The sequence below is a fragment of the Coenobita brevimanus genome, chromosome 113, assembly GCF_032717465.1.
Source record: "Coenobita brevimanus isolate Jiangsu-jjx chromosome 113, ASM3271746v2, whole genome shotgun sequence".
Lineage (NCBI taxonomy): Eukaryota > Metazoa > Arthropoda > Malacostraca > Decapoda > Coenobitidae > Coenobita > Coenobita brevimanus.
In genome coordinates, this window is record NC_137066.1 from 2,303,068 (window position 1) to 2,318,272 (window position 15,205).

The 15,205-nt window shown below is 44.4% G+C and overlaps 1 protein-coding gene across 1 annotated transcript in view; it reads right to left on the reverse strand.

Annotated features, from left to right (window-relative positions):
- The window catches only part of LOC145418337 (uncharacterized), a 33,938-nt gene continuing 18,733 nt past the window's right edge, over nucleotides 1-15,205 (reverse strand). Inside the window, exons 10-18 of the mRNA XM_080286778.1 lie at nucleotides 13,715-13,868; nucleotides 11,888-12,085; nucleotides 10,204-10,357; nucleotides 7,866-8,218; nucleotides 5,640-5,758; nucleotides 5,004-5,158; nucleotides 3,219-3,319; nucleotides 1,825-2,046; nucleotides 1-1,647 (exon numbers count right to left, since the gene is read on the reverse strand). Of these exons, the coding sequence (XP_080142904.1) occupies nucleotides 1,579-1,647; nucleotides 1,825-2,046; nucleotides 3,219-3,319; nucleotides 5,004-5,158; nucleotides 5,640-5,758; nucleotides 7,866-8,218; nucleotides 10,204-10,357; nucleotides 11,888-12,085; nucleotides 13,715-13,868 (1,525 nt within the window). The 3' untranslated portion in view covers nucleotides 1-1,578. The remainder of the gene's footprint in view (nucleotides 1,648-1,824; nucleotides 2,047-3,218; nucleotides 3,320-5,003; nucleotides 5,159-5,639; nucleotides 5,759-7,865; nucleotides 8,219-10,203; nucleotides 10,358-11,887; nucleotides 12,086-13,714; nucleotides 13,869-15,205) is intronic.

The following is a 15,205-nucleotide window of genomic DNA, read 5'->3' on the forward strand; positions in this document are numbered from 1 at the left end:
TATCAGATACGTTTATGTGAAGCTACAGAACGTGGTGAAAGTTTTGGGCATTTCAGATATAGCCAGGATTCTGGGGGCTTGATTGATGAGTGAATGGAAGTGTGGCCCATTGGATTAGGCATACTTGGCCTGTCTGGACGTAGCTACTCCTCACCCTGCCGTAGGGTGGGAAAGGAGGTCCCGATGATGTTGATATAACGGGCTACCAGCTTTATCGAAACACACTTCCTCCCCAGTTAGTCCAATAAAGGGAGGTTTTACTGTATGTCATAAAATAATCATTGGGTGGAAACACAAGGCTAACATCAACCCAAGACTTCTTCTTATCCAGTAAGGAGACTCCCTAACACCTTTTCCTTAGTGATTTATTTTCCAAACTACTCATTAATATCCCCTGGTTTGCTTCTTATGTGTTTTCAGTATCGACATAGATTGCATAAATAACACACAAGAATATAGTAATGAAGCAGAATCGGGAATAAATCAACAAGCAAGAGGTGTTAAGTATGCTTCCTAACACCCCTTCCTTAGTGATTTATTTTCGACACCACTCATTGATATCCCCTAGTTTGCATCTTATGTCTTTTCAGTATCAACATAGATCGCATGAATAACACACAGAAATATAGTAACAGAGCAGAACCAGAATTAAATCAGTAAGGAAGAGGTGTTAAGTAAGCTTCCTAAGGTACTAGAATAGCCTAATACAAGAATAACCCAGTCTGCCTCAGAATTTCACATTTATTTATTTGCTGCTGCCACAAGGTTTAAGTCAATAAAGAAACAATGTCGAGTACAAACGTCAATGCGGTGATGAAGGCCATGGCTTGTATTCTTGTCAGTTAAAGAAGCTACCTAACACCTCTTCCTTAGCAACTTATTTTTGGCTATGGCTGGTTCATATCCTTTTGTGTGTTATTTATGCAGAGTATGGTGCTATTGGAAGGATTTATGTAACACAGTGGGGGACAGTAAGGTGTAATAAATAAAATAAATCACTTAGGATAAGGTGTTAGGGAGCTTCCGTAATTGACGGGAATATGGGGCTGCATCTAACCCCTCCAGTGCAAAGGTCAGTATCCTTGTCAGTTACAAAAGCTCCCTAACACCTCTTCCTAAGTGATTTCTTTGTCTCATTACACCTTACTGTCCTGTTCTGTGTTATATAAATCCTTCCCATAGCACCATACTCTGCATACGTGACACAAAAATGGATATTAACCAGGCATACCCAGAAATAAACAGCAATGGAAGAGGTGTTAGGGAGCGTAGAAAGTCCATCCCAGACTGAATACAATACGTCTAAAGGTACAGTAGCGTCAACAGGCTAAAAGGCCGTCACACAAATCCAAGACACAAATAAAAATAGAATGAGCTTATCCAATATTATCCATGTGAGTGCTGGCGTCCCTGGTTGGGCCGTTGTAATTCAGTATAGAGCAAATGACCAGCTTACATCCCTTATAAACGACACGAACGATGCGAATGATGCGATACGAACACCCCCAGTCATCTGTTAGGGATTGAGCCTGGCTGTGACTCGGACTGGGGCGTTGCATCCACTTTACCCCCCTGATCCTAATAATACTTGCCCCTTTTAGCCGTCCAGTTGTCCCGTCCACCCCTGGGCCGCTTGTTGCCCCTCCCACCCCACCCCCGGCCCCTCGAGTAGTCCCCCTGTCTGTCATAGCCTCCCCCTCCCCCTCCCTGCCTCTCGTACCCTCCCCCGCCATACCCTCCTCCTCCCTGCTGTTGCCAGCTTGAGGCAGAGTCCCCCCTTCTCTTTCCCTGATACCACACACCTCCTCTATCACTTCCTCCTCCCCTCCATCCACCTCTGTCCCCTCCCCTCCATCCTCCTCTATCCCCTCCCCTCCATCCACTCCTCCAGCCTCCTCTGTCTCCCCCCCTCCACCCTCCATCACCTCCTCTCCACCCTCCTCGTCCTCCTCTTGATCTCCAGGAGCCTTTGTTGTCTCGCTGCCAGTTCTTCTTCTTGGTATAGTCTTCTGGGATTGGCGTTGGAGGGTTGAGTGTGGCCTGGAACTGTACACAAAAAGGAAGGTTAAACGGCATATGGAAATCACTACAATAACCAACACTACACCTAAACACACTTATAATCACTACAATATCCAACACTACACCTACACACACTTATAATCACTACAATAACCAACACTACAGCTAAACACACTTATAATCACTACAGAAACCAACACTACACCTAAACACACTTATAATCACTATTGTATCCAACACTACACCTAAACACACTTAATTTAATGTAACTTAGTGTAACTTTAACAAACTAAACTTAACCTAATCTAACTTAACTAAGCTAAACTTCTGCCCTAACTAAATCAAACCTGCACATTAACCTATCCTGACCTATCCTACGGTGACCTAACCTTACCCAATTAACTTAACCTGACCTAACTATCTATCTATCTATTGCCAGACGCCTTAATCCCGTTTGGGGTGGCCACAAACAAATCGCCTCCAAGTCGCCCTGTCCCCCGCCATTTCACTGCCCTGCTTCCAACTCACACCCCCCTCTCTCATATACCTCTCCACCCCATCCCTCCATCTCATCCTCGGCCTCTCCCTCCCTCTTCCCCCCTCCACCTCACTCACATACACTCTCTTCGTCAGTCTTTCACCCTTCATCCTCTCCACATGACCTAACTAAAAGATGATAAACAGATGAAGCAGTCAAAATAAGAAAAATAATACTTTCCTACATTACTTGAAAAACAAACAAGAAAACACACAGAATTATGAAATGATAAACGACAAAAGCTGATGGAATTAGGAAATGTAAGTGGGTCGGCCATGTGGTGGGAATGGAGTGAGAGACTAACTAGGAGAGTATGTGAATGAGGTGTATGAGTGGAGGAGACTGACAATGAGATGATGGAGTGGAGAGGTATATGAGACAGGAGGGTGTACGTCGTGGGGATGGAGAGTGAAAGACTAATGAGGAGAGTGCATATGAGTGAGGTGGAGGGGAGGAGAGGGAGGGGGAGACCAAGGATAAGATGATGGAGTGGAGAGGTATATGAGAGAGGAGGGTGTATGTTGGGGGGAGGCCAGTGAAATGACAGGATCAGGGTGATATGGAGGTGATTTGCTTGTGGCCACCCCTTACAGGCATTTGAGTACAGACTGACAGACAGACATAGATAGATAGATACGGTACATGGATAGACACTAACCATGGATGACGTGTCCATCTTGAGCAGCTCACGAAGGGCAACTGTGGCATAGGACGAGGGTGGCAGCGTCATTTCCACTATGGCTGCTTTGCTCTTGCCCTCTGATACAAAATAATAATACATCAGTAAATACAAAATACAACGGCTGGTATTCTGCTCAGGTAAGGAAACTCCCTAACACCTCTTCTTTAGCGATTTATTTTTGGAAATGGCTGGTTAATATTCTTTTGTAAGAAGAGGACAGTTTTGTGAAATAAGCAAAATAAATAGCTTTGGAAAGGTGTTGGGGAGCTTCCTTTAGTATCTTTTTGTACATTATTTATGCAGTGTATGGGGATATTGGATTTACATAACACAAAAGAGGACAGTAAACTCTAATGGACAACACAAATTGCTTAGGAGAAGGTGTTACGGAGTTCCTTATCTGATGAGAATACCTGTCAATATCTATCCACCTTTTTCTTGGCCTATCATGCCTCCTCCTTTCTTCAGACATACCCTTTTCACTACTGTCTTCTTACCAATCTTCTCCACTTTGCTTTACCATCTAAATACGCTCTCATCCTCTCTCACAAACTTCTTTACTCTGCATCTTTCACAAATCACATTATTTCTTAGTCTGTCCATGCACTGCATCCCACACACATTATGAGTCAGGGAGAGCACATGAAGACTGTCAGGTGTGAAAGGACTGAACTTGCTGGTGAGTCTCTCGAGTGTGTGGAAGAGCTTTGTTATTTGGGAGACATGTTATGTGGTGGCAGCCTCCCTATTCAGTCCCTTATCCCTAAAGTCACACTCTATGACCTCATCCCAGGTCTTTTTCAGCCACCCTCTGACATCCCTACCCCGACATTGACACTTCTCACCTTCCACACCCAGTTGTCGTCCTCCATCTTACTGCTACTTTAAAGCTGCACTGTAAGTCCCCAAATTACCGCCCTACTCAGTCCCTTATCCCTCAGGTCACACTCTAGGATGTCGTTCCAGGTCTTTTTCAATCTGCCTCTCACAACCCTACCCCCAACATTCACACCAATCACCCTCCACACCTGACTTTTCTTTCACATGCCATATCAGCCTCACATCTGTAACTTAGTCAGAAACAAGAAAAACATATTAGCCTGTTTTCCTACATATCATCTGTATCTTGCCCTAATCTGAGTGAACAAGAGGCAGGCTCTGGTGGAAATGAGAATACTATTTGGGCAAACAACAGAGTATTTTTTTATTTTTTTCAATTTAGTTCGACCCCAGCTGTCAAAGGATTAAAACAGCAATACAGTCGGGTCCCTTTATACGAGCATCAGCTATACGAGTAACAGATGATACGAGAATGTGCAATTTAAACCTAAATTTGGTGATGCCAGCAGGGTCTGTTAACCTAACCCTATTCTTCCCATTAGCTATGTACTCTGTTATATGGGTTTCTGCGATTCTTATTTTCAATCTGTTACACGAGTTTCCCAATCTTTCAATCCATTATAGAAATTTTTGCTATTTTTTTTTTTTTTTTTTATCCATTATACAATTTTTGTGATTCTTTTTTTCAGTCCATCATGTGAGTTTTTGCTGTTCCTTTTTCCATCTGTTATACAAATTTCCACCATCCATGCACTCCCTCATTAACACATCCCACTTGTATAATACCACCTCTTGTATCGTAATCGGCCAGCTTGAATTTTACCTCTCTCTCTCCACCAGCTTACTGTAGTTTGTTTTTCATTTTTTTTTTTTTTTCACTAGCTTTCCATTTATTTCCCCCCCCCCCTCCCCCCACCTTACCTTTTAGTCGGTTTTTCTTGAGGTCCACTCGCCGCAGGATGTCCATATCTGACTCAACGAGGGGCAGGCTGTGGTCGTCATAGTAACAGGTCGTCCCGCACACGTTGCCTGGACGAACGATCAGCTTACGATACATCCCACCCACAGCAAAGGTTCTGGGAAAAAAAAAAAAGTGAGAGAGAGAGAGAGAGAGAGAGAATGTCCTGAAAATAAATAAATAGGCCTAATCATCATCATCTAAACCTGTGTTACCCCATGAGAAGCTTTAGCAGCCTGGGACTAGGCAAGTTGGTCCTGACATTTAAGATGAGAGTGACCAGCCTAACTCATCCCTGAGTGGCATTACATGAGTAATAAACCCCAACCACCCCTTGGATATAAACCTTCACCGGCTCAATCCGACCCACTAAACCATCAAGCAACATAATTTGGTTATATGGTTACCATCCAGCATAGTAAATGGTTTCCTGGTGTACAAGAAACCACAATAATAATATATAAATAGAAAACATTACCACTGAGTGAAGTGCAGGTCCACTGAGGATGGAAGGATGGAACAGAGAATTATATGACAGAGGGGAGTGTAAGTTGGGGGATAGACACGGGGATAGATAGATGCAGGTGTGTTAGACTTACTTGACTTTATGCTTGAATGAGTCAACTGTCAATCCATCAGCTTCCAACAATTCCAAATACCAATCCTTGATCTCATTGAGGGGAAACTCAACATTGTAGCCTGGTAATGGGATCACCACCTGGGAAAAATAATAATAATGATAATACAGTAATAATAATATTAGTCAGCAGTATCCAATAGAGCCAGGATTCCGGGGGCTTGAATGATGAGTGAACGGAAGCGTGGCCTATTGGATTGGGCAAACTTGGGCTGTCTGGACACTGCTACTGCTCAACCTGCCCTAGGGTGGGAAAGGAGGTCCAGATGATGATGATGATGAATAATGTCTGGGAGTGGAAAGCATTAGGAAGGAAGTGAGAAGTGAGAACATCAGGGATGGGGTTGTGAGAGGGTGACTGAAAAAGACCCAGGATGAGGTCATAGAGTGTGACCTCAGGGATAAGGGACTGAGAGGAGGGCTGCCAGAGACTGAGCAGCATGGAGAGCTGCAATTGGGTGACCAAGGCTGATGCCAGCAAGTAGGTTGGAGCTTTCATAAACGATACAGTATGATGCAAAGGAATTGAATGGAGGGTAAGATGGTTTGGACAAGTTGAAAGGATTGGCCAGGGGATTTGGGTGTGATGGAGTACAAGCACTGAAGCACCAGGCCATCAATGGAGAGCCAGATCAAGGAAGACAAGGGACGAGGTGGCGTTTACTTACCTTAGATTTACTGATATTATTTGAGAACAGGTGTACAACACAGCAAGGTATATGAGTGCTACCAGGTGACCATTTGACTTGTGCTATATGGAAAATAGACACACGACCATAAATAATGAACTGTAAATATAAAAAGATGACAACAAAACTGATCATCATGAAAACAATGACATGTTAAAAAAAAGTTCTTTATATTGTATCATGTATAAAGACTCCAACATCCTTGCATGTGTCAGCCTTCATCACCTAATGGCGGGTCTTCACGCTGCTCAGTCTCTGGCAGCCTCCCTATTCAGTCACTTACCTCTGAGGTCACACTCTACTGGCTCGTCCCAGGTCTTTTTCGGCCTGCCTCTAACAACCCTACCCCTGATGACACTTCTCTCCAAGCTGCTCGATCTCTGGCAGCCTCCCTATTCAGTCCATTATCCCTGAGGTCACACTCTATGACCTCATTCCAGGTCTTTTTCAGTCTGCCTCTCACAACCCTCTCAGTTATATATTTATCAAACTTTTGCCTTTATGGAATCTGGCTCCCCCCAAATTAATTCAATATAGCAAGGGTCTGTTGTGTATGAAAGACAGACGAAAGACCAAAAACAATGATGGGTAGATACAAAAACTTGACAACAAAACTGAAAACGATGCAAATGGTGATCTTAAAAAAAAAAAAACAAAAAAAAACAAAGTTCTCTATACCATGCGTCGGCCTTTGTCACCTCATGGCGGCTCTCCACACTGCTTTGTCTCTGGCAGCCTCCTTATTCAGTCTCTTATCCCTGAGGTCACACTCTACGGCATCATCCTAGGTCTTTTTTGGTCTGCCTCTCACAACCCTACCCCCAACGTTAACACTTCTCACCTTCTGCACCCAACTGTCATCCTTCATCCACTCCACATGGCCAAACCATCTCAGTCTACCCTTCCTCATCACAACACCAATACACTACAGTCCCATTCTTCCTCCCAAACCATCTCAATCTACTCCTCCTCATCACAACACCAATACACTCCAGTCCCATCAGACTATCTCATCCCAACACCAATACACTCCAGTCCCATCCTTCCTCCCAAACCATCTCAATCTACCCCTCCTCATCACAACACCAATACACTCCAGTCCCATCCTTTCAGCCAAACCATCTCAATCTACCCCTCCTCATCACAAACCATCTCAATCTACCCCTCCTCATCACAAACCATCTCAATCTACCCCTCCTCATCACAAACCATCTCAATCTACCCCTCCTCATCACAACACCAATACACTCCAGTCCCATCCTTTCAGCCAAACCATCTCAATCTACCCCTCCTCATCACAAACCATCTCAATCTACTCCTCCTCATCACAAACCATCTCAATCTACCCCTCCTCATCACAACACCAATACACTCCAGTCCCATCCTTTCAGCCAAACCATCTCAATCTACCCCTCCTCATCACAAACCATCTCAATCTACCCCTCCTCATCACAACACCAATACACTACAGTCCCATCCTTCCTCCCAAACCCTCTCACCTCAGTTATATCGGTGGTTTGTGCCTCCTCTTCGCTCAGATAACGGAAATTCCACGTTGTACCGGGTCCGCTTCCTTCACCAGTAGCAGAGGCAGCGGAATTCCCTGTCTCCTTGCCCTCTTCATCCGCCCCATCCTCCGTTTCCTTCTCTTTCTCCTCCCCTGTTCCCGATTCTCCCTCACACTCATTCCCTTCACTCTCAGGATTTTTACTCTCCTCTTGCTCCTCTCCCTTCCCTTCTTCCTCCTCATCATCATCTCCCTCCATCGTATTGTCTTCTTGGTTCTTCTTCTTGCTTTCTCCCTCCTCTGTCTTGTCTCTCTCTACCTCTTCATCGTTGACTGCTGTGGTGGCTGGTAAGGGAAAATATATCATTATTATTATCATCATCATCATCATATTATTATTATTATTATTATAAGTGGCTGGGGAATGGCTGGGAGGAGGGAGGTGAGAAGACAGGAAGAAATCAGTAGGATAGAAGTTGTGGAAGCAATGAAAAAAGTTGAATCAGGGAAAGCCCCAGGAATTGATGGAGTGTGTGGTGAAATGCTGAAGCATGGGGGAGAGATAGTAGTAGAATGGATGTGGAAGATGTGCAGATTGGCCTGGGAGGAAGGTAGAGTCCCGGAGGATTGGAAGTCAGGTATAATTATTCCCTTGTACAAAGGAAAAGGGGAAAAAGAAGTGTTTGGTATTCATAGGGGCATCTGTCTTCTTAGTATAATAGGAAAGGTGTATGGTAGGATACTTATTGACAAAGTTAGAGAAAGAACAGAGAAATTAGTTGGAGAAGAACAGGGAGGCTTTAGGAAGGGAAGAGGTTGTGTAGATCAGATATTCATTCTTAGATCTTTAGTGGAAAAGTTTCTAGAGAAGGGAAAGAAGTTGTATGCGGCTTTCATGGATTTGGAGAAAGCATATGACAGGGTGGATAGACTAGGATTGTGAAAAGTGTTAAGAATATATGGAGTAGATGGGAAGTTGTTGAATGCTGTGAAGAATATGTACGATGGTGTGAAGGCTGCAGTGCGTGTGGATGGTGAACTAAGTGAATTTTTCTCTTTGAAAGTTGGGTTGAAGCAGGGATGTGTCATGTCTCCATGGTTGTTCAATCTGTACATGGATGGGGTAATAAAAGAGGTACAAGGTAGGGTAGTGGATGTTGGAGTGGTCCTGGTGAGAGAGGATAGTGTTTGGAAACTCCCTGTACTGTTGTTTGCAGATGATACTGTGTTGTTGAGTGAAGACGAAGGGGAGCTGCAAGGCTTGGTGGATGAGTCTGAGAGAGTGTGTAAGAAACGGAATCTAAAGGTGAATGTAGAGAAGATTAAAGTGATGGTCTTTGAGAGAGGTGAAGTCAGTGAATGTACAGCGAGGTTGGATGGTGAGGAATTGGAAAATGTGAGTACGTTTAAGTACTTGGGTAGTGTGATGAGTAAGGATGGAGGTTTGAAGGGTGAAGTGCTTGAAAGGGTACAGCAGGGAAGAAAGGTTGCTGGTTCTTTGAAAGCAGTAATAAGAAACAGGGAAGTGAGCATGGAAGTGAAAAAGTTACTACATTACAGTATTGTGATACCAACTCTAACATACGGAAGTGAAGCTTGGACGTTGTTGGAAGGACACAAGTCAAGAGTGAGAGCAGTGGAAATGAGTTATTTAAGAGGAGCCTGTGGAGTCACATGGAGAGACAGGCTGACGAATGAGGATATAAAGGAGCGTTGTGGTGTGGATGTGGATGTGATAGGAAGCGTTATGAGGAACACACTGAGGTGGTTTGGCCATGTGGAGAGGATGGAGGGTGAAAGACTGACGAAGAGAGTGTGTGTAAGTGAGGTGGAGGGGGGAAGAGGGAGGGGGAGGCCGAGGATGAGATGGAGGGATGGGGTGGAGAGGTATATGAGAGAGGGGGGTGTGAGTTGGGAGCAGGGCAGTGAGATGGCGGGGGACAGGGCGACTTGGAGGCAATTTGTTTGTGACCACCCCAAACGGGATTGAGGCGTCTGGCAATAGATAGATAGACAGAAAGATTATTCGTTATGTCCGAAGTCCTCCAAAATGTCAACCATGGATGTTGCTGCCTGGATGTTGGTGGGAAAAAAGGTCTGGATGATGATGATGATGATTCATTATGTGTCGGGGAGAGCATATGGAGATTGTCAGGCGTGAAAGGATTGAACTTGCTGGTAAGTCTCTCGAGTGTGTGGAAGAGTTTTGTTATTTGGGGGACAAGTTATGTCTCCCCCATCCTCTCCCCCCCTCCACTTCACTCACAGTCGCTCTCCTAGCCAGTCTTTCATACTTGGACACAGATTTGAATTGAAAGCCATCTCCTTACCCTCGTCATCCTTGGTGTCGCTGGCCTTGACGTTGCGCACAATATCTCCAGGCAGAACAGTGATGCCGTATTTCTCAATGCGACGTGATACCACAAGATTCCACAGGTAACTCTGATAGGCGTGCAGGTACAGCATTCGTGTGTTTCGTGGAATCTGGAAATGAAAAAAGCAACATTATCATCATTAGTCAGGGTTAGCATTATTAATATTATTATCATCATCATCCCTCACCATTTTGCTGCCCTCCCCCCAGCTTACACCCCCCTCGTATTTCTCTCCACTCCATCCCTCCATCTCATCCTTAGCTTCCCCCTCCTTCTCCCCTCTTCCATCTCATTCATACATTCTCCTTGTTAATCTCTCACTCTCCATCCTCTCCACATGGCCAAACCACCTCAATATATTTCTCCTAACACTTCCTATCACATCCACACCACAATGCTCCTTCACTTCCTCATTTGTCAGTCTGTCTTTCCACATAACTTTACAATTGTTTATGAAAAAAGATATATTGTGGAACACAACTCTAACTTATAAATAACTGGTACCTGTAAATTAGAGGGAACAGGGAAATCAGCCTAGAGGCAGCAGTGGAACTTTGATAGGCAGTTGCTGTGTTATTTATTGAGGCTAAGAACACAACAAAGGCAAATTAGCACTCTTGCTGTAATGGATAACGCAATACGGTAAACTCTCAATTATCCATCAACACAATATCCCTCACAATGCAATATCCGGTGCTGTTAAGTCAGCTCTGTTAAAGCAGAACCCAGTGAAAATATGCAACATCTGGCGCTGAAACAGCAAGTAACTGACAGTTCTTTGCAATATTTGGTGTTGAGGCGCATCAACTGGTTCGTAAGCAGTAGCCACCTGTTGCTGTATCACTGTACTGTATCATTATTGTATTTAGTGTTTAGTTTTCATCTTGTACTCATGGGAAAGTTTTTAGGATACGGGGTTAGGATGGCTAGTAACAACATCCAGCTTGACACTGAATACCAAACCACTGGGAGTAACACGTAATATCCGGCGTTTCACTTCACTGGGCGTAGGGGCTGGCTGAATTTCACTGGACAGTTGAAAGTTCACTGTATATGGTTAGGGTAGTTGTCCATCCCATTAATGTCCCCTAGTAGCACAGGCACACGAAGCCAGGCTGTGTGGTCCGGAATTATCAAGGGCAGGACATTGCTCTGTGCTTCTTGTACCATTGATCGTATCGTTCGTTTCATTTATAAAGGCTCCAATGTGCTTGCATGTGTCAGCCTTGGTCACCTAATGCTGCTCAATCTCTGGCAGCCTCCCTGTTCAGTCCCTTATCCCTGAGGTCACATTCTACAACCTCATCCCTGGTCTTTTTTAGTCTGCCTCTCACAACCCTACCCCTGACATTCACACTTCTCACCTTCCACACCCAACTGCCATAATATACAGTAATATAAATGCCTTTCCACCTTTGGGACTCAAGCCATAGGACATAACAATGCATTTTCTAACCAGTGAACTCTACCACTACGCTCTAACACTATGCTGACCTTATTCAAAGCGCTAACTCTATGCTGACCTTATTCAAAGCTCTAACTCTATGCTCACCTTATTCAAAGCTCTAACTCTGTGCTCACCTTATTCAAAACTCTAATGCTATGCTCACCTTATTCAAAACTCTAATGCTATGCTCACCTTATTCAAAGCCCCAACCAGGTCATTCTTGGCCAGCTGTGACAGGCCAGACAGCAACTGGGCCTCGGCGGACCCCTCCCAGCCTCTGGGCAAGGCGTTGAGGGCGGCAGAGGCATCACCCGTGTCCTTCCACACTTTGCGGAAACGATTTAGCTCTGGGATGTCGTTCTCTCTCGGTGCAAGGATGAGATTGATGGCCTGGTGGTGTAAAGGACAAGGACAGTGTCTAGCTATATAAATGAGTAAGATAATGTTTGGTTATGTTTTAATTCATTCATTCCTCATCCAATCCTGTGTTGCCCCATGAGAAGCGTAGGAGCCCGGGGCTAGGCAAGTTAGTCCTGACATTTAACCCGCGGCGTCCCATCGACGTTCTTTAACGTCCACACGTTTTGTCACTGCCAATCCCGTCGACGTACATAAAAACGAATCAATTGCAAGATCCCTAATTTGCACAATTTTCAATTTTCGCGAGTGATTTTTGGTACGTATACACGGGACACCTTCCTCTACAAGATGCCAGGCAGGGACAATGCCTTACCCAGCATAACCTCCTCCCCCTCCCTGCACGCCATTGTCTCAGCAATTCACCTGTTATCAGTGACCTGGCCAATAGAGACATGTCATGCCACGGTACGAAATTCAGAGCCAGAGTGATTCTCCAATCAATGACAATGTGGAGGACAAAGTTTACGTAGCATTAGAGGAAGAAACAGTCAGAAATGATGATCAGGTAATGTCACCAGAAAAGGTCAGGTATGTTGATGAGTTAGTTAGTGAAACAATGCTTATATTTCCTATATTACTATGTGAAAACCAATATACTCTCATACTACATACAAATTCGTCCCAAATAAATAAATAAATACCGTTTATGAGTGGTGTGGAATAGTTATCCTCCCATAGAACTCGTTTTCTTTGGAGCCAGCCTGATGAAAAGTCACCCACAGGCAGAAGGAAGAGGAAAGAATGAAGGAGTGACAGAAAAAGAAGAAGGAAGGAAGGAAGAGAGGAAAGGGCAGTCACCCGAAAGTAGCACTGCATCGAGTGAGTGCATGGTGAATGCTCCCACCTATCACTTAAAGGACTTCCTTACACCTTTATATTCTAACCTTTAACAATACCATTATTACTGTGACACTTTTTTCTATGAAAGGAAGAAGGAACCAAAGGATAGAAGCCAACAAGACTGTTCCCTCCAAGAAAAATGAAAACAAGATTACAGAGAGCCAAATTCAATATCTGTTCACTTTGAGATGCCTGGACACATTGTGTTTGAAAAGACTGGAGGTCATAGGAAGTAGGAAATACAGACAGAGGGAGACAGTTCCAGAGTTGACCTGTTGCATAAATGAAGGACTGGGAGTAACAGTTAACTTGTGCATTAGAGAGTTGGACGGAAAAGGGATGAGGGTTTGCTGCTAGACGGGTGCTACGAGCCCGTCACAGAGGTGGAGGAATGCATGCAGACAGTTCAGAGGAGCAGTGACCATTGAAGTAGCGATAGAAAAGAGATAAAGAGGCAACAGTGTGGCAAAGAGACAGAGGTTGAAGGGAGTCAGTAAGAGGAACAGTGACCATTGAAGTAGCAATAGAAAAGAGATAAAGATGCAACAGTGTGGTGAAGAGACAGAGGTTGAAGGGAGTCAGTAAGAGAAGCAGTGACCATTGAAGTAGCGATAGAAAAGAGATAAAGAGGCAACAGTGCGGCAAAGAGACAGAGGTTGAAGGGAGTCAGTAAGAGGAGGAGAGTTAATGAACTGGAAGGGGTTAGGGATCTTTGCCAAATGAGGATAACCAGATTATAGATGGGGCACAGAAACTAACCTGATGCCAGTTACTCTTCAGCAGCTCACGGCCAATGACATGAGTGGCAATGCTGGTGGTGCCAAACCGCTGTGGGCCGTAGTAGTTGACAAAGCCGGTCTCCTTCAGCGACTCAATGGCCGATTGAACGGCTTCGTCTGTGGCAGATATATCCCTGGGGGAAAAATTATTAAGCAGTGATAAGAATAAGGAATGGTGGATACCTATAATCTGGTGTACTGGTATGCATTATTTTTTTATTCAATTTGTTTTTCTTTACTCCATTCATGTGAAAAGAGAGAGACAAGAGAGAGAGAGAGAGAATTACTGTTGTGATGAGGAGGGTAGACAGAAATGGTTTGGGCATGTGGAGAGGATGGAGGATGACAGTTGGGTGTAGAAGGTGAGAAGGGAGAATGTCTGGGGTAGGGTTGTGAGAAGCAGACCAAGGATGACGTGGGCCACGGTCACAGACTGTGACCGCTGGGATAAGAGACTAAATAGGGAGGCTGACAGACCAAGCAGCATGGACAGCCACCATTAGGCAATGCATGTAAAGATATTGGGGCCTTTATAAACTATACAAAGATGAAACACCATCCATCCAATCCTACATTGCCCCATGAGAAGCGTAGGAGCCCGGGGCTAGGCAGTTGGTCCCGACATTTAAGATGAGAGTGACCAGCCTCACTCATCCCTGAGTGGCATTACATGAGCAATAAACCCCAACCACCCCTTGGATATAAACCTTCACCAGCTCAATCCGACTGGAGCGCAATAATTACCCACTAAACCACCAGGCGCCAAAATTTGGTTATATGGTTACCACCCAGCGTAGTAAATGGTTTCCTGGTGCACAGGAAACCATTTGGCTTGTCACTCAGTGTAGAGTCACCCACAAGCTGAAGGAAGTGGAAAGAATGAAGGAAAGAAAGACAGAAGAGGGAGTGTAAAGCCACCCGTAGGCATAAAGACAAGGAAAGAATGAAGAAAAGAAAAACAAGAGAATGGAAGGAAAGAAGGATAGAAGAAAGGAAAGGGCAGACACCCAAGAGCAGCACAACATCCAGTGATTGGATGGTCCCTATCATAAATACTAATATTTCTTGTTCTTCATTTTTAACAATACAGTGATTCCAGAACTAAAACCCTGCAATATTTGTCCCTTCCAAAGAAAACTGAACAAAATTTAAGTTCAAATTCAAGATCTGTTCACTAAAAACCTGAACCCATTCTAACTGAAAGACTGGTGATCACTGACAGTTCCCATGTCAACCCGTTGCCAAGGTTGTATACCACTCCTGCCGCTTCCTGACAGCTTTTATTTAACTTACGATGAGTCTCTTACTGAAGGGGTAATGAATGTTACATCTGTCTCTTCCAGCTTGAAAAGTCTCTCGAGCTGATAAATATGGCTGAAATGTTAACAATAAAGTCTATCCATCTATAGTCAGACGCCATAATCTGGTAAGGGGTGGTTGTTTGTCTTTGAGTTAGTTGTTTTATGGGGCG